The sequence below is a fragment of the Pongo abelii genome, chromosome 20, assembly GCF_028885655.2.
Source record: "Pongo abelii isolate AG06213 chromosome 20, NHGRI_mPonAbe1-v2.0_pri, whole genome shotgun sequence".
NCBI lineage: Eukaryota > Metazoa > Chordata > Mammalia > Primates > Hominidae > Pongo > Pongo abelii.
The window spans coordinates 54,087,125-54,114,495 of NC_072005.2; the positions used below are offsets into that span (position 1 = coordinate 54,087,125).

The following is a 27,371-nucleotide window of genomic DNA, read 5'->3' on the forward strand; positions in this document are numbered from 1 at the left end:
GCAATTAAAGTGCTGAGGCTAAACTACAGATTTCCATATTAAAACCCCATAATCCTTAATCAAAAACCTCTAGTTATTTATAATTAGATCACCTTCAACTCACATCCCAGAAAAAAAAAAAGAAAACCCTCTCTAATGAGAAAGGGTTCTCCTCTGCCAACAAAAACTATAGGTTCTTTCCAAGGAGAATGATTAAACGTCTTCATCCCCCTCCCCTGGTAAATCTCACCATCATTCACAGTATTTCCAAATTCGGTCCTTGTTAAAATTTTTGGTCAGTGAACACCATTTTCTCCCAAATGCTTCCCCATGATCAGTACACTCCCAGTAGATCAAGCGTCTGTACCAGAAGGGAAACACACAGCTTGCAAAATCTGCAGAGGAGGAAGAGGAAGAAGCAGAGTAAGAAACCTTTCTAATTTGCACCCACCTCCACCACACCATGCACACACATGCACACATATGCACACACGTGCATGCACGTGAACAAATGTGCCCACATACAAATGCACACTCACACAGACATACATGTATGCACACTCGTGTGCTCACACACACATGCGCAAATACACACTTTTGCTTCCTATTCAGTATCATCTGCTCTGCCCTATTTCACCAAAGGCACATGGGAACAATATTGTTGGGGGATTCAGATCCCATATTACTTTGATGTTCTACTAAAAAGATTCTTTTCAAAATAATGTGGTTGAAATGCTCATAAAATATCTATGGTGCAATGTGATTTTTATATCGTCAGAAATTGAACATCCTTTATTTTCACAATTTAATCGGCTATGGATTCTATTTTCAGAACCCTCTTGTGTTTCACCTCAGATCCCAGCCTCAGAGACCAAGATTACTGCTCTGAGGTATTTAGAGGCAGGACACTCACCTTCTGCACTGCAAAACTTCCAGTATCCTTCGTAGGTCTTGTTTAACGAGCACCACTTGTGTCTTGCTTTGGACTTGATGCAGTCATAGTATGTTCCATTTTTATAGTGGAATGGAAAGACACACTCCCCATCTAGAGAAAACAAAATTCTTCCTCTGTTTCTGGGTGTGTTAGGAGAGAGGTTATCAAGCGACTGTCTTCCTAGGAGCTGTTGCCCTTTGAAATCAGAGTCATTGGCTGTGGCTGTAGTAAATGTTATTGCGCCACTCAATAGCAGAGCTTTGGCTCTCTAATGACAAAGGTCTTTTGTTTTATATTCCTGCCCCTGCCCTACTTTTTTTCCAGCGTATAAACAGTCTCAAAATTTTGCTTAGCATTTGCCCCAGTTTCAGAAAGCTCTCCTAAGCGTAGAAACATAAATGTGGGCGTTTGTCTACCAAACAATTCTTCCCTGCTGCCCCTGGATCTCTTATTTTTACCTCCTTCCATCATCTCTCTTTCTCTCCCTCTCCCATACAACTATACATGAGTGTATGTGTGTCACCTGGGTATATCTATGTTGTATGGTTTTATATATATACTTATACATGTTATATGGTTTTATATATATACTTATATATGTTATATGGTTTTGTATATATGCTGTATGGTTTATATATATATATATATATATATAGTTATATGTGCATACACACATACAGGCACACATACATAATTTTTTGCTACCCTTCAAAATGAATCATATTTTATACTTGAGTTTCCAACTTAACACATCACAGAAATCTTCTTAAAGTGATCGTGTAGCTCTAACTTCTTCATGGTTCACTGCAGCCTTATCCTCCTGGGCTCAAGCAATCCTCCCACCTCAACCTCTAGAGTAGCTGGGACTGCAGGTGCGTGCTACCATGCTCAGCTAATTTTTAAATTTTTTGTAGAGATGAGATCTCACTATATTGGCCAGGATGGTCTCAAACTCCTGAGCTCAAGCATCCTCCTGCCTGAGCTTCCAAAAATGTTGGGATTGCAGGCGTGAGCCACTGAGTCCAGCCTTAACTTCTTTCTAATGCTGATTCATGTTCTGTGATACAGATTCACCACAATTTATTTGGTATTTCCACATTCAGATTTTTCCTACTGTAAATACAGCTGTAGTAAACATTTCACATATTTAAGTCCTTATGTATTAAAGTATTTGTTTCTATAGAATCCCCAAAGCAAGGTTACAAGGACAAAGTGTATATACAATTTTAACATTGATGAATATTGCTTTGTCAAAGGAAAATGGCAATTAGTCTTTCCCACCAATTGTGCTCCTTTACCTGAATTTTCATTAGCACAAAGCATTTACACACTTTAAAAATGTTTACCTGTATTACAGAAGATTTCTGCCTTGCTTTAAAAGATCTGCTGGTCCTTAGGCCATACATATATTTTCCATTTTCTTCTTAAATTAAACAATTTTGTTCATTTTACATTTAAAATTTGATTAAGCTAGAATTTAGTTTTGTATATGATGCCAAAGGGCAATGCAACTTTCTTTTCTTTCAAACATATTTAGTAATGACGGATTGATGATGAAATAAATCACCTGTACATTTAAACAATCATGTTTAAAACCATGGATTATTCTAATATATCCTGGGATCCATTCTACATTTTCTATAAAGTTTCTTGAAATTATTAGAGAGGTAAGGAAGCATGGTGGTAAAATGAGCAGGCTCTGGAGCCAGCAAGCATCACAAAATATTTCTTCTTTTCTTCTCTCCTCTTCCTCCTCCTCCTTCTTCTTCTTCCTTCCTCCCTACTCCTCCTCCTCCTCTTCCTTCTATTTTTCTAGGCTGATTCCATGTTGTTTATATTACAATATTTTAGTATGTCTGCATATCTGATGAGACAAAATATTTCTCTACTACAGCACTTTGTTCATATTTCTAATTATTATTGGATGTTTTTTCTATATAAATTTTAAAATCTATTATTTCCTGTTAGATTGGCAGAAATTAAAGAGTAGACACATTTATTGCTGATGAAAGTTCAGAGTGACTTCTATACCTCTGTTGTCTTTATCTGTTTACGAGGCACTTATGTTACATTTTATATAAGGAGAAAAAATGATTTTTTTTTACTGGAAAAACATTACTGAGTTCCCCACTTTTACAAAATTAAAAGAAAATATACATTAATAATCAAAGTTTTCTAATCAACTTACCTTTAACTTCTGGAAAATGAGTTATAGTTTCTGAAAAATAAAATTTAGAGCTGACATTTATTTCACTATTATTAGGCTTTAAAATGGGCTCTTACGTAAAATAAAATTAAATAAAAATGTTAGTTTGGGAAAAAGTGATATTGTTATGGCATTATGTTTTCCATTCAAGAACATGGCATTGGCTCTTTTTCAAAACGTATTTTTTTGCTCTTCAATATGATTTTCTTATTTATTCTATATAAATCCTACACATTTCTCACTAATTTAATTCCAAAGTGCTTTTTTTTTGGTCACTGATGTTAAAAAGAATGTTTCCCATTTCCGTCAATGTCCAGTTGTTTCTTACCAGTATAGAGAAAAACTATTGACTGTTGTATGTTTATCTTGTATCCAGCCACATAGCCATATTACTTTATTAAAACTAATAATTTTTATTCATGTTCTTAGGGATTTAAAGTATACAATCATAAAATAATTTTGCCTGTTATTTTATATAGATTTTTCCTTTTTACAATATCACTTATGTTAGAACCTAAAATAGTGTTAATGTAACACCCCTGTGCTTTCCTAGTTTTAATTGGAATGACACTTAGATTAAGAATGTTTATTTCAGCATTATTAATATTAGATTAAAAAATAATAATCAATTAAAAAATATTAATCCCTGAGGGAATTTTAAAATGAAATTGGCTTTATAATATCAAGTAGGCATTAATAAAGATGAGTATATAAATAGATATGGAAAAATTTGTACTTCATTTTTAGGTGGCAAAAGGCATTTTCTATTTCATTCTTTTCCATAATACTTGATTTTTGCTAAAAATCACATTATGAATTTACATGTAATGACATGTTTAATCATCCAAAAATAAAATTAACAGTAAAATTGTGATTTATCTTTTCTTCTTTTTTTTTTTTTTTGAGACGGAGTCTCACTCTGTCACCCAGGCTGGAGTGCAGTGGCGTGATCTCGGCTCACTGCAAGCTCCGCCTCCCGGGTTCACGCCATTCTCCTGCCTCAGCCTTCCGAGTAGGTGGGACTACAGGTGCCTGCCACCACGCCCAGCTAATTTTTTGTAGTTTTTTAGTAGAGGCGGGGTTTCACCGTGTTAGCCAGGATGGTCTCCATCTCCTGACCTCATGATCCCCCCGCCTTGGCCTCCCAAAGTGCTAGGACTCTTCTTCTTTTTTCTTAACATTTTTAACATGAAATTTACTTTATATATAAGTACATAAAATAGTAATCTTTAATGAAAAATATGATTTCTTACCAGGAAAGGGAATATTCAGTGGTTTCACATTTTATTGTAAAAATTTGAAAAGAAAACGCTCATAAAAGTTTTTTGATCAACTCACCCACAGTTGATGATAATTCATCTGAAAGACACAATTTTGAACAAATATTTATGTCACTTTAAAATAAAAGAAATGAAAAGATTTCACCAATTTCTATTCTAGTAAGAATAATACTATTTTGAAAGTTAGGCATCAAAGTTCAATAGAGCTTATTTTTAGCAGTGTGATTGTGGGTGATTTCTTACTTTCCTTTTGCTTTAATTGTATTTTTCAAATATTATTAAACGATAGGAATGATTAAAATTATTCTTAAAAACAAAAAATTCAGCAGGCAAAGGAAATGATTTACTGTCACTTTTTTTTTTATAAAATAAACCACTTCATCATAGGTTTCTGATATGGAACACTATAGGCTTTTATTTCTGTCACCACTTCTCACTCAATACCTGAATTCTACTATTAGACATTCATGTCTTTGGAGTTGCCACTTTCAAAATGGAAACCTCTTCCTCTAGGAGGGAAAAATAAGAATGATACCTCTGAGGTATGTAGGAAATGCAAATAAATGCTCTGAACATCTTCTCTATCCTGGGCACTATATTTTATTTAACTTATCAGAACAATTTTGTGAGGCAGGCATTGTTTCCATCATCTTAGAGACAAAGTTCAGAAATGTTAAGTTCCATTAAATTAAAAAAGTTAAGCATATGGCAATTCAATTCGAATCCCCCCGGAGGAGTTGGTTCAGTAGGAAGTAACGGCCCAAACCCTGGCACAAACACTTACCAACCATCTGCCCTCAGTTTACTCTGCTGTAAAATGGAGAGAGGACATTAGGATGTCAAGTCCTCCCCAGTTTGAATATCCTAATATTCTTGGAATGAAGGAAACTGCCTGATAGCTTTACTTTTTTTTTCTTAAAGCAGCATTTTTCAACCATTGTTCCTTCATGAGCCATTAAACCTGTAATATTTACCTCCCCCTCCTTAGAACTTGAATTTTTTGTTTTGTTACTTTTGCATGGTTCCTGATGAAGTGATTTTATGCAAAGGCTATTTGATTTAAAACTAGCATGTGTTTAGTTAAATATTACGTAACTGTTACAAAGTCCATTTAATTGAGGCTTTAAGAACTGTCATAACTTTAGGATGAAATATAACATAGAATGAATTGTAGAATAAATATAGAGTGAAAAATTTGATTTTTTCCCAAATAGCCCATAATAGATGATGATTAATAACCATTAAAATGATGTCAGATAGAAAACCACAATTTACCAACAAGTAAATTTACAAATGTCATATTTGTTTAAGAGAACATACACATACTATAATGTAATTTGCAGATATCTCTTATATTAAAGCATTAGAACTCAACATAATCTGTGTTCATAACTAGTTCATCAAATTTGTAGATTATACTTAAAAGAGCAATGACTTAATTTTTTTATTTTTTGAAAAGATTTTTGCAAAAGCAATGATTTTAATTCTGAATTTGTTGTGTATATTTCATTTATTACTGACTGTTTTGCTATTTGCTCATGTTTATTCATTCCACAAGTTTGTTTTTCAGCTAAATTGTCCTGGCTGCCATTGTGGCTTGAAATTAAAACGTTTTTCCTTAGGCACATATTATTTAAGAAATAGTCATAATGGACCAGCACAATGGTTCACAAGCTTTGTTGCATATTAGAATCACCAGCTGAGTTTTTAAAAACCCAGATCCCTTCCACTTCTGGGTATATATACAAAATAATTGAAAGCAGAGACTCAAACAAATATTTGTAAACCCACATTCATGGTAGCATTATTCATAATAGCCAAAAGGTGGAAAGAACCCACATGTCCGTGAGCAAATGAATAAATAAATAAAATATGATAGATATATACAATGGAGTACTATTCAGCATTAAAAAGGAACAAAATTTGAATAGATGCCACCACATGGATGCACTTTGAAAATACTAGGTTAAGTAAAATAAACCAGACACAAAAAGACAAATATTATGTGATTCTACTTATATGAGGTAACTAGAATAGTCAAATACATAGAGACAAAAAGCAGAATGGTTGTTGTTAGGAGCTGGAGGGAGGGAGGAATGGGGAGTTATTATTTAATGGGTGCAGAGTTTCAGGTTGGGACAATGAAAAGGCTCTGGAGATAGATTGCACAATTTGAATGCATTAAATGCCACTGAACTGTGCACTGGTTCCAGTATATAGGGAAGATCTCATGATGAAGGGATCTGCATTTATTCAGCCAGTCCCTCAACCCACTCAGGTAGACAACAAATATGGATTGAATGCCTACTATGTGCCCAACATAGTGCTAGGTTCTGGGCTACCCAAAAAGGGAGTGGCTGAAATGGTAGACTCTGGACTACATAAACTATGAGATTCAGGTGGGAATCCAAGATCAATGGACTCATCAGGAGTTACGCTTGTCTTTCTCTGAAATATGGGGATTATAATTGTTTCTACTTCCTGGATTTGTTGGGTTCATTCAGTATGCATTCCATAGTGAAACTATTAGGAAATGGATTTTGGTTCTGAGGATCATCATAGGCCTGATCTCATGAATGGGGAGATACAGACGAATGAGTCCAACATAGCCTGTCTGCTAAGCACTGTGATCTTAGAACAGGTATCACCAGGTAAGCATCAGAATGCAACATCATCATATCATAAACGTAGTGCACCATCCTCGGTGCTATAAAATTATGAGTCCCCACTCAAACGTCTCACTCTGATTAACACCAGAAATTCCGCCCTCCACCTGGTGGATCATTTGTTGTGAATGTTGGGATGTTATGTTTCAAAAAATACCTTGCAAGTACAATGCAATTGCAAAGCAAGTGGACTGCAAAATGAAGCCGCTCACTTTGTGAAAGATGCAAGAATGTATGAATTTAATGATGGTGATACAAAAAAGTTAAAAAGAGCACATATTGTGACTCCATAAGGGCTTTGAAGAGAATTTTTTGTTGTTGTTGTTGTTGACATGGAGCCTCACTCTGTCACCCAGGCTGGAGTGCAGTGGCACGATCTCGGCTCACTGCAACCTCTGCCTCCTGGGTTCCAGCGAGTCTTCTGCCTCTGCCTCCCAAGTAGCTGGGACTACAGGTGTGCACCACTACACCTGGCTAATTCTTGTATTTTTAGTAAAGACAGGGTTTTGCCATGTTGGCCAGGCTGGTCCCAAACTCCTGACCTCAGGTGATCCACCCGCCTCGGCCTCCCAAAGTGCTGGGATTACAGGTGTGAGCCACTGTGCCTGGCTTGAAGAAAAAAAAATATATATGACGTATATTATATATAAAATACATATACGACGTATATTATATATAAAATACATATACGACCTATATTATATATAAAATACATATACGACGTATATTATATATAAAATACATATAGGACGTATATTATATATAAAATAGATATAATACGTATATTATATATAAAATAGATATAATACGTATATTATATATAAAATAGATATAATACGTATATTATATATAAAATACATATAATACGTATATTATATATAAAATACATATAATACGTATATTATATATAAAATACATATAATACGTATATTATATATAAAATACATATAATACGTATATTATATATAAAATATAAATATATAATATATATATTTAATTTCAAAGGATTTTAAGAAGGACCCCTAAAAATTAATATAGTCTGAGGATTAGTCTTAGAATACTTATACAAAACTGGCTTTCTTTATGACCCTTTGAGGAAAGCGTAGAATGGAAGAAGACAAAGCTATGCACTGGAAAATCATAACAATTTTGTCAGGAAAGTCCTGCATCCCTATTCTTTTCATTCTCAAGAATTCACCTTTGGTCATAATTCAAGCTAAATTCTGTTACAATATATAAGGTTTTAAAAATACCCTTATCTGAAATAAAAATGAGTCTCACTTTTTCAGATAAATCCAAATTGAAATTGTTTTATGCAGCCATAACAAAGAACAAAATCATGTCCTTTTTAGCAACATGGATGCAGCTGGAGGCCATTAGCCAAGCAAATTAATGCAGAAGCAGAAAACCAAATACCACATGTTCTCACTTATAAGTGGGAACTAAACATTGGGTGCACAGGGACACAAATATGGGAACAATAGACACTGGGGATTACAAAAGTAGGGAGGTAAGGAGGGGACCCAGGTTTGAAAACTACCTATTGATGGCCGGGCGCAGTGGCTCACGCCTGTAATCCCAGCACTTTGGGAGGTTGAGGTGATGGATCATGAGGTCAGGAGTTCAAGACCAGCCTGGCCAACATGGTGAAATCCTGTCTCTACTAAAAATACAAAAATTAGCCAGGCGTGGTGGTGTGTGCCTGTAATCCCAGCTACTCGGGAGGCTGAGGCAGGAGAATCACTTGAACCTGGGAGGTGGAGGTTGCAGTGAGCTGAGATCACACCACTGCACTCCAGCCTGGGCAATATAAGACTCTGTCTCAAAAAAAAAAAGAAAAAAGAAAAAAAGAAAACTACCTACTGGGCACTACGTTCATTATTTGGGTGATGGCTTCAATTGAATCCCAAACCTCACCATTTATGCAACATACTCATGTAACAAATCTGCACATGTACCCCCTGCATCTAAAATAAAATTTTTTAAAAGAAAAATCTTTTGAAAGAAGCCAGAGGGGGAAAAAATACCTTACCTATAGAGAAGCAAAGATAAGAATTATATCCAACTTCTCTCCAGAAACCATGCAGATAAGAATGAAGCATTTAGAGTGTTGAGAGAAAAAAAATCTTCAATCTAGAATTCTGCACCCTGCAAAATTATTCTTCAGAAGTGAAGGAGAAAGAAAGACAAAGATTCTCCGACAAACAAACGTTGAGGAAATTTGCTACCAGAAAACCTGCCTTGAAAGAAATGTTAAAAGTTCTTCAGAGATATAGAGGAAGCACATTAGAAAAAGAGTAAGTGGGCCCGGCGTGGTGGTTCACACCTGTAATCCCAGCACTTTGGGAGGCCGAGGCGGGCAGATCACCTGAGGTCAGGAGTTCGAGACCAGCCTGGCCAACATGGTGAAACCCCGTCTCTACTAAAAATACAAAAATTAGCCGGGCATGGTGGTGTGTACCTGTAATCCCAGCTACTCAGGAGGCTGAGGCAGGAGAATCGCTTGAACCTGGGACGTGGAGGTTGCAGTGAGCTGAGATCACACCACCGCACGCCAGCCTGAGTGACAGGGCAAGACTTTGTCTAGAAAAAAAAAAGGAAAAGAAAAAGTGAATGTAAATAAAATGAAAGCATGGGAAATGTGTTCAGGAGCTTATGAAGTCCCCCGAACCTGATCACTTTTCCAGAGGATGAGTAGTGAATTTCAGCATCTTCAACAGCAGGTATTGGCATTCTCGCAGTTGCCCACAGGAGGATATAGTTTATCAGACTTTCTTCTTCCAAGCTACGGAGCCCCAGAGGAGGGAGCTTGGGGAAGCTGGTCGAACAGACTAGGGAAAAAAAGCTGCAGTCGCCTCCCTATTGTGGGGAATTGCTGTAGCCTGCTACACCGTAGTCCTACGACCCTAACTTGGCCAAGATTCTTGTTTGGGTTCAAGAGCTGGGTCAGGAGTCTTCCCAAAGTGCTGCACTTGCTGTTCCATTCTGTGTTCAGTGGAATACAGCACAAGATAGAAGTCAAAACTTACGAATCTAGAGAATGTCAGAAGGCCTGGAAGAGCACTGCTGAAGAGCAGTAACAATGGATGGGGAGGAGTTGGGGTCCTTGGGTACCAAACCATGGGAGGCTCATCCCCTAGAGAGGATGAAAGCCACAGTGTGGCCTCTGTGATTGCTTCTTCCTTGATTTTGTGCTGTAGAATTTTACTGGTCAGGCATGGTGATTTACGCTTGTAATCCCAGCACTTTTGGAAGCTGAGCCAGGAGGATCGCTTGAACCCAGGAGTTCGAGACCAGCCTGGGCAACATAGCAAGATCCCATCTCTACAATAAATAAAGATACAAAAATTAGCTGGGCATGGTGACATGTGCCTGTAGTCCCAGCTACTTGGGAGGCTGAGGCAGGAGGATCACTTGAGCCTGGGAGGTCAAGACTGCAGTGAGCCATGATTGTGCCATTGCACTCCAGCCTGGGTGACAGAGTGAGACCCTATCTAAAAAAAAAAAAAAAAATCTAGACAAAGTACCATAGACTGTTTGGTCTAGAGCAATAGACATTTATTGTCTCACAGATCTGGAGGCCAGAAGGCCAAAATGTTAGGATTGGTTCCTTCTTAGGAGCTCAAAGGGAGGAACTTTTCCATGCCTGTCTCCTTGCTTTTGGTGGCTGCTGGCAAGCTGTGGCATTCTGTGGCTTGTGGCAGCATCACTTTAATCTCTGCTTGTGACTATGTGTGATTGTCTTCCCTGTGTGTGTCTGTTTCCTCTTCTTATAAGGATACCAGTCATTGGATTAGGGCCAACCCTTATCCATTATGACTGCATCTTAATTACGTACATCTGCAAAGACCTATTTCAAATACAGTCATATTCACAGATCTCTGGTAAACATGAATTCTCGAAGGACACTATGCAATGCAACCCCAGACAGTGAGGATGAAGATGAAGAATTTGAGTATCACTAGACAATACAGTTTGCGGAGGCTGAAACACCTCTGTCTTGGATGCTAATTCGCCGTGTTGGTTTCTGATTAACCCCATTCTCAGAATGTCCCTAAAATTTCTATTTTATCTACTGTTCTTTGTGTAAGAACATGTACTACATGTACTTTTTTTTTTCTTTTTGAGATGGAGTCTCACTCTGTCACCCAAGTTGGAGTACAGTGGCACTATCGTAGCTCACTGCAGCCTTGATGTCCCAGGCTCAAGAGATTCTCTTGCCTCAGCCTCTCAAGTAGCTGGAACTACAGGCACACACTACCATAGCTGGCTAATTTTCAAAAGTTGCTGTAGAGACTAGGTCCCATTATGTTTCCCAGGCTGATCTCGAATTCCTGGGCTCAAGCAATCCTCGCACCTTCACCTATGCGTGGCCAGAGCATGTCTTTACTATTGATCCTGCCCTTAGGTCAAAACAACCTTGATCAAAGAATCTTTAGGCAGGGCTGGGTGTGGTGGCTCACAGCACTTTGGAAGGCGGAGGTGGGCAGATTGCTTGAGCTCAGGAGTTTGAGACCTGCCTGGGCAACTTGGAGAAATCTTCTCTCTACCAAAATTACAAAAAAATTAGCTGGGCATGGTGGTGTGCTCCTGTGGTCCCAGTACTGGGAGGCTGAGTTGAAGGATTACTTCAGTCCCGGGAGGCGGAGGTTGCAGTGAGCTGAGATCACGCCACTGCACTCCAGCCTGGGTGACAGAGTGAGACCTTGTCTCAAAAACAAATAAAATAAAATAAAATAAAAAATTAAAACATCAGAAAAATTTTAAAAATTAAAAAAAGAGAAAATCCTGCCGTTTTCAGTAACATGGATGAACCTGGAGGACATTATGCTAAGTGAACCAAACCAGTCACAGAAGGACAAATATCGCACGATTCCACTTGTATGAGAAGTTTAAAGTAGTTAAACTCATTCTGTGAGTATCGACTACTAAATCCAAACCCTTATCCTGCCTCTTTAATACTGTAATAGTACTTTTGGTACTGTAATAGTAGTAATAATGACATAATGATAACAGTTCTGTTCTGAGCGTCACGCATGCTAACCCATTTAATCTTCCAGCAACCCTGGGAGGCAGCAAGAATCACGATCCTCCTGTTTCAGATGTGGGAACTCATAGACATCCAGGGCTCAAAGTGTTGCTTGAGGCCACAGGCTAAGCTTGGTTGGAACCCGAAGATGCTGGAGGGAAAACTGGTCTCCTGAGCTTGCCAGGAGCAGAGTCGAGTGGGACAGAGGAGGCGAGAGGAGCCTTCAGTTCTTGGTGAGTGGGGATGTATGAGAGCTCTTAGAGATGGTTCCTCCTCATCCTCTTTAAATAATAACGGCTCTTGCAATGCACGATTCACATTTTAGCACAAACCTTTGTTGACATCAAACGATTGGTTGGTGGGCAGTCCTACCGCATCAAAGCCTGAACTGGCAAAAGTGAAAACCCCAGAGTTCTGGGTTCACGAAGCATGTCCGGGTCTACACACCTGGACAGTTCTTCCCGCAAGGGACCCCACTCCCGTGTAATCCCTTAGACAACCCATCAACTTGGAATAGTAATTACATGTTGGACATGGCAAATTCCTAGCCCTGGAACAAGATCACTGAATCAAGCCCTTTGTGAAGTCTTGCCAATTCAACTACTTTTTCTTTTTCAGGCCAGGGGTATAGCTGATTTAGCACGTGCCACACACATGGTCTGTTTCCTCTTCTGTCTTCCCACTAGATCGTGCACTAGTGGGAAGAGGTGGGGGTGCATACCGCATGCTCATGAGTGGAGATGCTCATGCTATTTAGTGTCTGCATCCTGTGCATCTAGCAAACCTATCATGTCACCGTTTTTTTATTATTATTATTATTTTTTGAGATGGAGTCTTGCTCTTGTTGCCCAGGCTGGAGTGCAATGGCATGATCTCAGGTCACTGCAACCTCCGCCTCTTGGGTTCAAGTGATTCTCCTGCCTCAGCCTCCTGAGTAGCTGGGATTACAGGCACCTGCCACCATGCCCGGCTAATTTTTGTATTTTTAGTAGAGACGGGGTTTCACCATGTTGGCCAGGCTGGTCTTGAACTCCTGACTTTGTGATCCGCCCGCCTCGGCCTCCCAAAGTGCTGGGATTACAGGTGTGAGCCACCGCACCCAGTCTGTCACTGCTTCTAAAACACCAAAATGCAGTGCTCCTCTGATGAGGGTGAGGAGGAACCATAGCTGAGAGCTCTCATACATCGCCACTCATCAAGAACTGAGGACTCCCTTCTTCTCCTCTGTCCCACTTGACTGCTCCTGGCAAGCTCAGGAGTCCAGATTTCCCTCCAGCATCTCTGGGTTCCAACGAAGCTTAGCCTATGGCCTCGAGCAAGACTTTGAGCCTTAGATGTCTATGAGTTCCCACCTTCCCCTTATTTGTGATGATATCTTATTATCTGCAAGGCGGATTGCTGTGGGGACCCAGTTGTTATTGTCTGTATTGAATTCAACCAGCATCAAAAACTTGCAGTTTGCTACTCAGTAGCTCAAAAGAACTCTTAAGAGACAATACGCCGGGTGCGATGGCTCCTCCCTATAATCCCAGCACTTTGGGGGGCTGAGGTAGGTGGGTCACCAAAGGTCAGGAGTTCAAGACCAGCCTGGCCAACATGGTGGAACCTGGTCTGTACTAAAAATACAAAAATTAGCCGGGCATGGTGGCGCGTGCCTTTAGTCCCAGCTACTTGGGAGGCTGAGGCAGGAGAATTGCTCGAATCTGGGAGGCTGAGGTTGCAGTGAGCCGAGATCACACCACTGCACTCAAGTCTGGGTGACAGAGCAATACTCCATCTCAAAAAAAAAAAAAAAAAAAAAAAAAAAGAGAGAGACAATAAGTCCAGGAGGCAGATGCTTGCAAGGGAGAGAGAGGGAGATAGTGAATAGGCAACAGTCCTGCAGATAAAAAGTAGACTAGCACCACATAATTTAAAATACAGGCTAATGAGCCCGGGGCCCACGAGTTTTTATTCTCTGATTCATTATTAAGAGAAATGCTTCATCACTAAGGCTCTGAATAGCACAAGTATTATGTGGAAAAATATGACATCCATAATTCAGGAGACCAGACATTGACAGTGGAGAAGCTTTAGGATCATCTTAATTAGCCTTTTTCCACTTATTTATATTCCTTTTCATGTATCTACAAACATGATGTCTGATTTAAAAAAAAAAAACCTGTGGCCAACTACAGTGTTATTTTTCCATAAGCATAAAATAATTCTAGTGGATAAGAAAGCAGTGGTCGTAGTTACATTGGGAGTGTCTTTTTCTTTTCTATTCTTTTAAAAAAAATTAGCAAGCACAGTGGTTTTTTTTGTTTGTTTTGTTTTGTTTTTAATGCAAAGATGTCCTGAACAATACTTAAAAGAAATATCTGCAAGATCATTCTTGGTCATTCCAAAAAAATTGTTTTTGAAACTATGCTTAGTCCTCATCAAACGTGTCAGATGCATCCATAGTGAATTGCCTTCTTATTTTTCTATTTTCGCTTCATAATTGTTATAGGCAACACGACTTTGGAAAAGGAATAAAATCGACTTTATGAAAATTAGTCTCATTTTCAAAACCTCTGCATGAGGCATTTAAAATCTCCTAGCAGGAAGGGAGGAGACACATGGTTTTCAAGTAACATGTCACTAGGATTTTCCAATTTACATTCTTAGTCTTTCATTATTTTATTAGCCAAACTTTCTTATTTTTAAAAAAATCTTTACCCATGGATTGTGTTTCTGACCTGAAAGGGAGAGTATCTTTTTCTTTCTTAAGGTACCTAAAGCAAGGGAGACTGTTGCCCTCCGTGGCGACTGGGATTTGATTACATACAGCAGGCGATGTGCAGGATTCCATCCCAGCCAGGGTCACCTGTCTCCTCACCTTCTTCTAGAACGTTGAATAGAGTGCCGACCACACCACCGACCACACCGCGAATCAGGCAGACCCAAACCAGCAGGAGCCCCATGTGCCAGGCCATGCTCCTGTCAGACACTTGTGGTTGGCCAGCTGATGTCCAAGATTTTATAGCCCCTGGAACTAACCACAACCACTTCCCCTCCCTGTCCCTCCTCTCTTTCCCTCCTCCCCACTTCTTCCTTGTCCCTCTCCTTTTTTACCTTCTCTTCCTCCTCATTCTTTTTCTCCCTTCTCCTTCTCCTCTCCTCCTCCTTCCTTTCCTCCTCCTTCTTCTTCTCCTCCTTCTCCTCCTCCTCCCCCTCCTCTTCCTCCCCTCCTCCTTTTCTTCTTTCTTCCCCTCCTCCCTGTCATCCTCCTCCTCCCTCTCTTTCCCCTCTGTCTCCCCCTCCTCCTTCTCCCCCTCTTCCTCCTCTTCCCTCCTCCTCTGCCTCTACCTCTTCCTCCTTTTCCCTCCTCCTCCTTCCCTTCCTCCTCCTCCGCCTCTTCCTCCTCTTCCCTCCTCCTCCTTTCCCTCCTCCCCCTCTTCCTCCTCTTCCCTCCTCCTCCTCTTTCCACTCCTCCTCCTTCCCCTCCTCCTCCCCCTCTTCCTCCTCTTCCCTCCTCCTCTTTCCCCTCCTCCCCCCTCCTCCCCCTCTTCCTCCTCTTCCCTCCTCTTCCTCTTTCCCCTCCTCCTCCTTTCCCTCCTTCTCCTTCCCCTCCTCCTCCTCCCCCTCTCCCTCCTCTTTCCCCTTCTCCTCCTTCCCTCCTCCTCCTTCCCCTTCTCCTCCTTCCCCTCCTCCTCCTTCCCCTCCTCCTCCTCTTCCCTCCTCCTCTTCCCTCCTCCTCTTCCCTCCTCCTCCTTCCCCTCCTCCTCCCCCTTTTCCTCCTCTTCCCCCCATCCTCCTTCCCCTCCTCTTCCTCCCCCTTTTCCTCCTCTTCCCCTTCCTCCTCCTTCCCCTCCTCCTCCTCCTTCCCCTCCTCCTCCTCCTTCCCCTCCTCCTCCTTCGTCTGCTCCTCCTCCCCCTCCTCCTCCTCTTCCTCCCCTCCTCCTCTCCTCCTTCCTCTTCCTTCTTCCTCTTCCTTCTTCCTCCTTCCTCCTTCCTCCCTCTCCTCCTCCTTCTTCTTCCTCCTTCCTCCTTCTCCCTTATTCCCCTCCTTCTCTCCCTCCTCCTCCTCTTCCTTCTTCACCTCCTCCCCCTCTTCCTCCCCCTCCTTTCCCTCTTTCTCCCCTTCCTCCTCCTTCCTCTCTTCCTCCTCTTCCCTCTTCCACCTCCTTCCCCGCCTCTTCTCCCTCCTCCTCCTTCCCCTCTTCCCCTTCCTCCTCTTCTTTCATCTTTCATCCCCACCTTCTCCCTCCTTCCTTGCTCTCACTCTGCTCCAAAGTTAAGCTATCTGCCTTGCATAGGAAGAAATATAGAAAAAGAAATACTTAAAATAACAGACAGGGAAGATGCAAGCTGAGGAATTTCATGTCGTTTCCACGAAGAGAAGCATCAGGGAGCCCATGAGCAGTCACAGGTTTCCGGTATCTGAGATTTTCCTGGTCTTTGTCAGCCAGGGCTCAAGAATCCCCTGGAGAGGCCCAGGGAGGCTTCTTGGAAAAGCAGGTTTGCTTCCCTAATATAAGCACCGTTGTTGATGCTCCACAAACCTTCAGTGTGGGCCACTGTTCTCTGGAGGCCCTTGGTGATTAACCTAATGGGCTGCAGATGGCTTTGAAGTTCTGAGGAACAAGCGGTGCAGCATTATGGACACCTACATTTCCAACTATGAAATAAATAAATAAATAAAAATATTAAAAAAAGAGAAATCAGATTAATCATGAATTCTGAAGCGCAGCGTGTTCTTAGTTACTTTTCCTTTTTTTTTTTTTTTTGTTTTGAGACAGAATTTTGCTCTTGTTGCCTAGGTTGTAGTGCAATGGTGCAATCTTGGCTCCCTGCAACCTCTGCCTCCCAGGTTCAAGTGATTCTCCTGCCTCACCCTCCTGAGTAAATGGGATTACAGAAGGCTGCCACCACGTCTGGCTAATTTTTGTATTTTAAGTAGAGACAGGGTTTCACCATGTTGGTCAGGCTGGTCTCAAACAAGGTGATCCACCCGCCTTGGCCTCCCAAAGTGCTGGGATTACAGGCGTGAGCCACCGCGCCCGGCCCTTAGTTACTAGTCTTAGAAGAGGGGCTGGGCACAGTGGCTCACGTCTGCAATCCCAGTGCTTTGGGAGGTTAAGGTAGGGGGATCGTTTGCAACCAGGAGTTTGAGACCAGCCTGGGAAACATAATGAGACCCCCATCTCTACAAAAAAAAAAAATTGACGAATTAGCCGAGCATGGTGGCATGTGCCTGTTGTCCCAGCACTTTGGGAGGTTGAGGTAGGAGGATCGTTTGCAACCAGGAGTTTGAGACCAGCCTGGGAAACATAATGAGACCCCCATCTCTACAAAAAAAAAGAAAATTGACGAATTTAGCCGAGCATGGTGGCATGTGCCTGTTGTCCCAGCACTTTGGGAGGTTGAGGTAGGAGGATTTTTGAGCCCAGGAGTTTGAGGCTGCCGTGAGCTATCATCGCACCAGGGCACTCTAGCCTGGGCAACAGAGTGAGACCCTGTCTCAGAAAAAAATTGTGGAAAACGGGCTATCTTTTCATCTCCATTTTTTTTTTTCTCAGTAGGATGGAATCTCCTTTGGAAAAAAGTGGCAAAAGAAAGCCCTCCCCCCAATTAAACTGTCAAAAATGTCAACTACTGTCAAATTAGAAGCTCTTATGAAATAAAAGCCTATCCAAGACTTTAAAAATAACTTTGAGGAATCCTAGTTTTTAGAAATGACTGTTGCCTTCACTTATTTCTAACATTTCTTTTTTCTTTTCTTAATTTCTTTTTTTTCTTTTTTAATTTTTTTTAGATGGTGTCTTGTTCTGTTTCCCAGGCTGGAGTGCGATAGCGTGATCTCGGCTCACTGAAACCTCCACCTCCTGAGTTCAAGCGATTCTCCTGCCTCAGCCTCCTGAGTAGCTGGGACCACAGGCGTGTGCCAGCAGACCCAGCTAATTTTTGTATTTTTAGTAGAGATGGGGTTTCACCATGTTGGCCAGGCTGGTCTCGAACTCCTGACCTCAGGTGATCCACCAGCCTCGGTCTCCCAAAGTGCTGGGATTACAGGCATGAGCCACTGTGCCCGGCACCTCTTTCCTTCTTGTTTGAACATCTTTTACAGATCTTGACTATATTCTACAACATAATGGGTGGTCTCTGGCACACTGCATTTTTGCTATTATTACTGATACTTTATGAAGACCAAGTGTGCTAAGACATTGCACATTTGTGGAGCCACCCATCCCCCCCTTTAACATCTTTGTTTCATGTCAGTCATCATTGCATTGCATGTCATCAGTTTCCCGTTCTGCAAGTATTTCTTCCATCAGTTTCCCTTTATTATTAGCCATACGAGATCCAAAAATCTCTTAGCAGGTTAATGTGGGCTGGGCACAGTGGCTCATGCCTGTAATCCCAGCACTTTGGGAGGCCGAGGTGAGTAGATCACCTGAGGCCAGGAATTCGACACTAGCCTGGCCAACCTGGTGAAACCCTGTCTCTCCTAAAAAATACAAAAATTAGCTGGGTGTGGTGGCATGTGTCTGTGGTCCCAGCTACTTGGGAGGCTGAGGTAGGAGAATTGCTTGAACCTGGGAGGCAGAGGTTGCTGTGAGCTGAGATCATGCCACTGTACTGTAGCCTGGGTGACAAAGCGAAACTCCATCCTCTGGCTCAAAAAAAAAAAAAAAAAGAAAAAAAAAAAAAAAGAAGCAGCAGCAGCAGCAGGTTGATGGAAGAAGAGAAAGAGAGGAAAGCACACACACATCAATATATAGTGAGACATTCAAACAGAAGGAGAGACACTGAACAAAACCCAAAGACAGAGAAAGAGCTTCAAAGAGGAAGGAAAAGGAGGCAAGGACAGAGGGAGAAAGAGAGACTGAGGAAGAGAGTGACAGGGAGGGCCAGAGAGACAGCCAGCGAAAAGAGGTGAAGGCAGAGACAGACAGAGAAGTCAGGGCAGAGGAGGCTGCCATGTGAGAACCGCCAGCCTGCGAGCCTCTTATTCTGAAAACACTCAAGCCTGGGACATGAGGATGCAGCACAAAGAATCAATAAAACAAAGAGCCCCAGACACGCTGACTCAAGCCCTACTCTCCCCAACAATTTGCTGTATGAGGTTCAGTAAGTCCCTGAGCCTAGCTGTGCCTCGACTCCCTTATCTGTAAAACCAAGGAGTCATACTAGGGTCAGCTGTAACATGTGGCCAACTCTGAAAGATCCCAAGAGAAGGCTTGTGGACTTCTTCACAAAATCCAGGGATGGTGGAGAATCATTTAAAAATGACGGCCTGTACTCCCAGCACTTTGCGGGGCTGAGGCAGGTGGATCACCTGAGGCCAGGGGTTCAAGACAAGCTTGGCCAACATGGTGAAACCCTGTCTCTATTAGAAATACAAAAATTAGCTGGGCATGCTGGTGGGCACCTGTAATCCCAGCTACTCAGGAGGCTGAGGCAGGAGAATCACTTCAACCCAGGAGGTGGAGGTGACAGTGAGCTGAGATCACGGCTTTGTACTCCAGCCTGGATGGCAGAGTGAGACCCTGTCTCAAATAAAATAAAATAAAATAAAATAAAATAAAATAAAATAAATAACATAAAATAATAAAATAAATAAAATAAAATAAAATAAAGATTTTAGAAGGCTAGTTTCAATTATCCCATGCTTGCCTTTTCACTAGAAAATTCTAGGGCTTGGCCGGGCATGGTGGCTCATGCCTGTAATCCTAGCACTTAGGGAGGCTGAGGCAGGCAGATCACCTGAGGACGGGAGTTTGAGACCAGCCTGACCAACATGGAGAAACCCCGTCTCTACTAAAAGTACAAAATTAGCTGGGTGTGGTGGCGCATGCCTGTAATCCCAGCTACTCGGGAGGCTGAGGCAAGAGAAAGGCTTGAACCCGGGAGGCGGAGGTTGTGGTAAGCCAAGATCACACCATTGCACTCCAGCCTGGGCAACAGAGCAAGATTCTATCTTAAAAAAAAAAAAAAAAAAAAAAAGAAAGAAAAAGAAAAGAAAATTGTAAGGCTCTTTCATTGTTCAGCTGGAACCTCTCCAGCTCCTCATAGCTGAATTTCTCGGAACGTTCCCTCCTCTGTTCATTGATATTCTCGTCCCTGACCCCAGCCCCCGCAAGGCCTCGTCCATGTACACTTGACTGAATTTTATGGGATTCGTGGATATGCATGGGCTTATCTCCAGACATCATAAATTAACCACAGCTGATCTCATCCAAACTGTCTTCTGACAGTAACCACTGATGAAGAACCCTCCTTTGAGAAACTGCCGTTGTGTCCTACAGACAGGCTGGGGCCAAAGCCATTCAACCAATCCCCAGATAATCCAGAGCTCTTAGGAGCAGAACCTTAAAGAGAGATCGTGGAGGGAGCTAGGGCCCAGAAGAACGCTCTCAAAGGTACATTTTGACCTGGAAACTTGGGAGGGTGTGAGAAGCGGGGTCTTAGGGCCCCCATAGCAAAGAAGGAAGGTCTAGAGCATGATGGTGCACTAGAAATATAATATGAGCCACATAAATCATCGTAAGTTTTATAACAGAAGCATTTTTAAAAAGTAAGAAAAGATAAGTGCAATTTATTTTAATAATATGTTTTGTGGAATCCATGGATATCTAAACGATTATCATTTCAACACATAATGTATACAAATAATTATTAATGAGATACTTTACATTTTTTTTCTATACTTTGTCTTCAGAATCAATAAGTATTTTACACTTACAACATAGAACAATTTGAACTTTCCCATTTCAAGTGCTCAAGAACCAGAAGTAGCTGGTGGCTGCCATATTGGTTCTGGAAGGGGAAAGCCAGAGAAAATAGGGAAGGGGGTCTTGTGGGTGAGGTCCTTTCTCTGTTAATAAACTCAAAGAAATGGGTTAAACCAGATTATATGAATGATGTAATACTAAGGAAGGTTGCCTGAATCCCAAGTTTAGGGAAGAAACTGAAGAAAAGGGAACAAGTTACCTGTTAAGAGACTGGGTGTATTACTTATTAAATTCTTGGTAGTGGATTAAAATCTTCATGGTTCTATCAATTTTTGCACCATTTCTCCAAGGTAAGGCTTACTCTCCCTATTTTAGGAAAAAGAAAGTTGAGATTCAAAAAGAGCTTACTGAGATCCTGTTGCTTCTCCCTCCAAAGGCAGCCTAAATATGTAATAGAAGAGGTGTGTGTGTGCGCTTAGAGGTGGAGGGAAGGCTTACACTGAAGTTTTGTTTCAGATCTGGGGTCATTTGCTGCTGAGAAGCAGAAGGACTCATTATTTTGAAGGTACACTATACTTCAGTGACTTTACAGCCCCATGTGTGCCTGTAATTATCACAATGGCTTCTATAGTTTAGGTTTTATCTCCACTAAACAGATAGGAATATTGACTTGGAGTTCAGAGAGGTGAAACGACCTTCCCAAGGCCACTCAGTTGAAACATGGGAGAGGTAGGATTTGAACCCTGGTTGGTTGGGTGCTATTATCTTCTCACCGCTCCACCGTGAAATTGTTTTGGCTTAAGAGAACGAGAGGGCAGAGGCTGTGGGCTAAGCTGCCTCTTGGGCACCCTATCAGTGCCTACCAGTTGTGGCTGACATTATTTTCCATGTTGGGTGGTAGATATTGGTGCCAATGTCTTTTCTCTAGCTGTTTGAAGACAGCTATCATATCTGGTTCCTCTTGGTACACACCACATTTCCTTATAAATGATAGGGTTCTTGAATACTCATTGGATGGGTGGTGGATTGATGGAAGATTAAAGAATGAAGGGAAGGATGGGTGGATAGAAGAATGGATGAATGGTGAAAGAATGGATGGATGGAAGGATGGATGAGGAGTGGATGAATAAATCGAAGGATGGAAGAAACGATTTATCTCTGATTGTTGAGGGCAGAAATCATGTATGGTTCCTCTTGGTACTTGACACAGTTTCTTATGGATGGTGGGTTTCTTAAATACTTATTGGATGAATGATTGATGGATGGATGATAAGAGGATGGATTAAATGAATAATGGATGAATAGAAGGATAAATGAATGGATAGATGAGTGGATAGATAGATGGCTGGTGAAAGATGGACAAAAGGATGGGAGAATTGACAGATGGATGGAAGAATGGGTGGAAGGATGAATGGGTGGATGAATTGATGGATAGATGAATGAATGGATGATGGAAGAAGATAGATGAAAAGATGGATAAATGGAGGAATGGATGGAAGAATGGGTGGAAGGATACATGGGTGGATGGGTGGATGGTTGGATGATTAAAGAAGGGTTGGTAAAAGGATGGTTGATGGATGGATGGATGGATAAGGGAATATTAACAATGAAGAGTATCATTAAGCAGGGAAAAAATTTCTCAGAAGGTCATATTTTCAGGAAAGTTTGAAAGCCAATAAATAACAAAAGTAAAAGAAGAGAATTAGAACATTCTCAAAATGTTTGCTTAATTAATTATTGCTGCAGGTCTAGCATGGTGAATGAATGTTATCATCATCATCATCATCGTCATCATTAACGGCCAACATTTATTGTGAATTATCTCTATAGCACACATTGTCTTCAGCATTTTGTATCTTTCATCTAATTTAATCCTCCCAACAACTCTATGAAGTAGATCTGATTATTAGCATCCCCATTTTATAGAGGGGTAAGCTGTGAAGTACCTTATTAAATGTCACTCTGCTAGGCACCAGTGAAACAGCCACACAGGCTTTTAATTACTGGAATGCCAGTGGAATTGGAATGCCAACACCAAGAGACCCCTGGCACCATGCTTTGCTCTATAGATGTTCAATAAATTTGGTAAGTCAATAACTACCCCATAAAATTAATCAATTCCTAACACAGCCATCTCATTGTTGTAGATTTTTCATTTTGTGATTTTATACTGTCTCCTATTGCTTTAGCCAGGATGTTCTATCTTTTTAAAAAACCGTTTTAACTCTGCATGTTTTCGTGTGAGCATATGTGCATGCATATACCTGTATATGTGCACATATGATGTGTGTATATTATGTATACATATATACACATCTATAATGTATACAGGCATGTGCACGTATATGTATATACACATTATGTATGTGCATAGATATACATGTATAATTACTGTTTTTAAAATGTTTTATTGATACACAATAATTGTATGTATCTATTGAGGTACATGTGATTTGTTTTCTTTTCCCTTATTTATTTATTTAATAGACATGGAGTCTCACTATGTTGTCCAGGCTGGTCTCAAATTCCTGGTCTCAAGTAATCCTCTCACTTCACTCTCCCAAAGTTCTGGGATTACAGGTGTGAGCCACTGATGTGATATTTTGATACATGCATACAGTGTGTGATGATCAAATCAGGGTATTTAGGATATCCATTACTTCCAACATTTATCATTTCTTTGCATTGGGAATATTGCAACTCTTCTAGGTATATACATAATTAAATTGTTTTTAATGACATAAGTCACACAACTGTGATAAAAACTTAAATGGAAAGAAGTCTCCTATTTACCCCTGATTCCCGCTTCCAGAGGTGATTGATGTCAGTGGCTTCTCACATGCCCGCTCAGGAAAACGCTCTGTGCATGTATGTGCATAGGGAACACAGATGCAGTGTCTTGCTGAGAACTACAAGGCTCTAAGTGAGTTAGGTTTGCGAGTGTCACCGTCTTTTCGATCCTCTGCACTTATCCCAAAATTGGTAGTCAGCAGCTTCCAGTAAAATCTCAGGGATGGACTGGGCGCAGTGGCTCATGCCTATAATCCCAGCACTTCGGGAGGCCGAGGTGTGTGGATCATGAGGTCAGGAGTTCAAGATCAACCTGGCCAACATGGTGAAACCCCGTCTCTACTAAAAATACAAAAATTAGCTGGGTGCAGTGGCAGGGGCCTGTAATCCCAGCTACTCGGGAGGCTGAGGCAGGAGAATCGCTTGAACCTGGGGGCAGAGGTTGCAGTGAGCTTAGATCGTGCCACTACACTCTAGCCTGGGTGACAGAGTGAGACTCCGTCTCAAAATAAAAAAAAAAATCAATCAATCAATCAATCAATCTCAGGGATTGGGCTAATGAGCCCGGGCATGCGCATTAACAGACAAAATGGCAGAGTCCGCTAGGCGCGGTGGCTCACGCCTGTAATCCGAGCACTTTGGGAGGCCGAGGCGGGTGGATCACGAGGTCAGGAGATCGAGAACATCCTGGCTAACACAGTGAAACCCAGCCGGGCGTGGTGGCGGGCGCCTGTAGTCCCAGCTACGCGGGAGGCTGAGGCAGGAGAATGGCGTGGACCCGGGAGGCGGAGCTTGCAGTGAGCCGAGATCGCGCCACTGCATTCCAGCCTAGGCGACAGAGCCAGACTCCGTCTCAAAAAAAAAAAAAAAAAAAAAAAAAAAAAATGCAGAGTCCGACCTTTCGGGGGACATTTCACTGGAAAGGGAAGAAAGTCTCAGATGAACTTGTGTAGAATTCCAGTAAACACACCGCGCATGCTCACTTCCCAAGCCTAAAGGAGGCACTGCGCATGCGGGAGGCCCACCCTAAGGGGAAAAATGAAGGGTCCAGCCACGTGGACCTCCCTTCTGTGCGTCAGAACATGTCACACTGTTTCCCACATCAGCAGCTTTGCCCTCACTGATCCCTCTGCCTGGAATGGTTGTTCCTCAGACTGTGTGTGGCTGACTCTAGGTTTTGGTTCAAGTCTCACCTGCTGAGAGAGGCCTTCCTTGACCACCAAAGGAGACATCTGTCAGGCACTATAGTTTACATTCCCCTGTTTATTATTATTTTTTTCATTGCACTTTTCATATTCTGAAATGGTTTTGGTTTTGTTTATTGTGGTAGAATACACATAAGATTAAGATTTTAACTATTTTAAAGTGCACAATTTAGTGGCCATAAGTACATTCACAGTGTTGCACCATCATCACCATTATCTATTCCCAGGAACTTGTCACCACCCCAAACTGAAAGCCTCATTTCTTTTTTTTTTTTGAGATAGAGTCTCGCTCTGCCACCCAGGCTGGAATGCAGTGGTGTGATCTCGGCTCATAGCAGCCTCCGCCTCCTGGCTTCAAACGATTCTGGTGCCTTAGCCTATGGAATAGTTGGGATTACAGGCATGTGTCACCACGCCCGGCTAATTTTTGTATTTTTAGTAGAGATGGGGTTTCACCATGTTGGCCAGGCTGGTCTTGAACTCCTGGCCTCAAGTGATCCACCCACCTCGGCCTCCCAAAGTGCTGGGATTACAGGCGTGAGCCACCACACCTGGTCAGAAAACCTCATTTGTATTTTGTCTTTCCCACCCTAGTAAAATATTAGCTTCATGCAAGAAGGAATTTCACCTGTCCAGTCTATCGACAGCTCCACACAGTAGGAGGAACACAACAAATATTTATCACATAAGTGATTTTTTTTTTTTTTTCAGGAAATGGGGTCTCACTCTGTCATTCACGCTGGAGTGCAGTGGTGCAATCATAGCTCACTGCAGCCTCAAAATCCTGGGCTTAAGTGATCCTTCCCCCTCAGCCTCCTGAGCAGCTGGGACTGTAGGTGTGCACCATCTTGCTCAGCTAATTTTTAATATTTTGTAGAGAAGCGGGGGGGTCTCACTATGTTGCGCAGGCTGGTCTTGAACTCCTGAACACAAGTGATCCTCCCACCTTGGCCTCCCAAAGTGCTGGGATTACAGGCCCAAGCCCACATGCCCAGCCTATGTTTACCATGATTATTTGTTGAGCACTCAGCATGTGCCAAGAACTCTGCTTACATTGTATCATTTCATTCTTCCCCCACCTCGGCCGACCCCCAAATCCTGCCCCCTCCCCCATCCCCCACAGATGGAGTCTCACTCTGCCCAGGCTGGAATGCAGTGAGCCGAGACTGGCACGATCTTGGCTCACTGCAACCTCTGCCTCCTGGGTTCAAGCGATTTTCCTGCCTCAGCCTCCTGAGTAGCTGGGATTACAGGCGCACGCCACCACACCCAGCTAATTTTTGTATTTTTAGTAGAGACGTGGTTTCACCATGTTGGTCAGGCTGGTCTCGAACTCATGACCTTGTGATCAACCCTCCTCGGCCTCCCAAAGTGCTGGGATTATAGTCATTTCATTATTAAACAGTCCTATGGGATAGATTTCAGTTGTCTCATATATAGAAAAGAAAGCTGAGAGTCAAATACATTCCATAACACTCTGAAGGTCACATGGATGAGCAGAAATTCGTATACAGGCCACCCTTTTCTGAAGCCACAACCATTTACGTATTTCTCCATTGTGGAGATGAGGACTCCGAGCTGTGCGTGTGTCCCGTGGAGCCACACAGCTGGCTTGAGAGGGAGCCTAAGGTTAGACACCTTTGCTCTGTGTCTCCTCCAGGATGGCTGATTCAAATGGGACAGTGATAATGAAAATGATAATGATTAATATTTACAAAGCACGTTTTATGCGGCAGGCAGGGTTTTCAGCCCCCTGTGTGTGCATTAGTTTTCTGCAGCGGCTGTAACAAATCCCCACACACCTAACCGACTTAACACACACTTGTTCTCTTACAGTTCTGTAAGTCAGTCTCACTGGGGCTAAGATCAGGGTACCAGCCAGGCTGCGTTCCTTCTGGAGGCTGTAGGGGAGAATCCGCTTCCTGGCGTCTTCCAGCTTCTAAAAGTCGCCTGCATTCTTTGGCTTGTGGCCTTTTCCTGGCATAGCTCTAACCTCTGCTTTCTGTTGTCACACCTGGTTTTCTGACTCTCCTGCCTCTCTTTTCTTTGTTTTTTGTTTTTTTGCTTTTTTGAGACGAAGTCTCGCTCTGTTGCCAGGCTGGAGTGTGGTGGTGCAATCTTGGCTCACTGCAACCTCTAACTCCTCTAATTCAACCTCTAACTCCTCTAATTCAAGAGATTCTCCTGCCTCAGCCTCCTGAGTAGCAGGGATTACACCACACCCAGCTAATTTTTTTTTTTTTTTAGTGGAGACGGGGTTTCACCATGTTGGCCAGCATGGTCTCAATCTCCTGACCTCATGATCCTTGTGATCCACCCGCCTCGGCCTCCCATCACCTCTCTTTTATAAGGGCCCTTGTGATGACATTGGGTCCATCTGGAGAATCCCGGATCATCTTCCCATCTCAAGATCCTTAGCTTTATGACATCTGCAAAGTCTTCCACACTCCTTTTTTTGAGACAGGGTCTGGCTCTGTCACCCAGGCTGGATCATAGCTCACTGCAGCCTCAAACCCCTGGGTGCAAGTGATCCTCCTGCCTCAGCCTCTTGAGTAGACAGGACTACAGGCATGTGCCACCATG

The 27,371-nt window shown here is 42.1% G+C and overlaps 2 protein-coding genes across 2 annotated transcripts in view; one reads left to right on the forward strand and one right to left on the reverse strand.

Annotated features, from left to right (window-relative positions):
- Window positions 1-231: 231 nt before the first annotated feature.
- On the reverse strand, window positions 232-16,475 carry BSPH1 (binder of sperm protein homolog 1). Its single transcript, XM_003779214.2, is given in 6 exon segments — window positions 232-374; window positions 893-1,024; window positions 3,102-3,131; window positions 4,458-4,478; window positions 13,298-13,303; window positions 16,409-16,475. Coding segments are annotated over 6 exon segments (399 nt in total).
- A 3,826-nt stretch (window positions 16,476-20,301) lies between these two features.
- ELSPBP1 (epididymal sperm binding protein 1) overlaps window positions 20,302-27,371 on the forward strand; it is a 30,755-nt gene continuing 23,685 nt past the window's right edge. The window contains exon 1 of the mRNA XM_024237606.3: window positions 20,302-20,481. The gene's annotated coding sequence lies outside the window, so the exon portion shown is untranslated. The remainder of the gene's footprint in view (window positions 20,482-27,371) is intronic.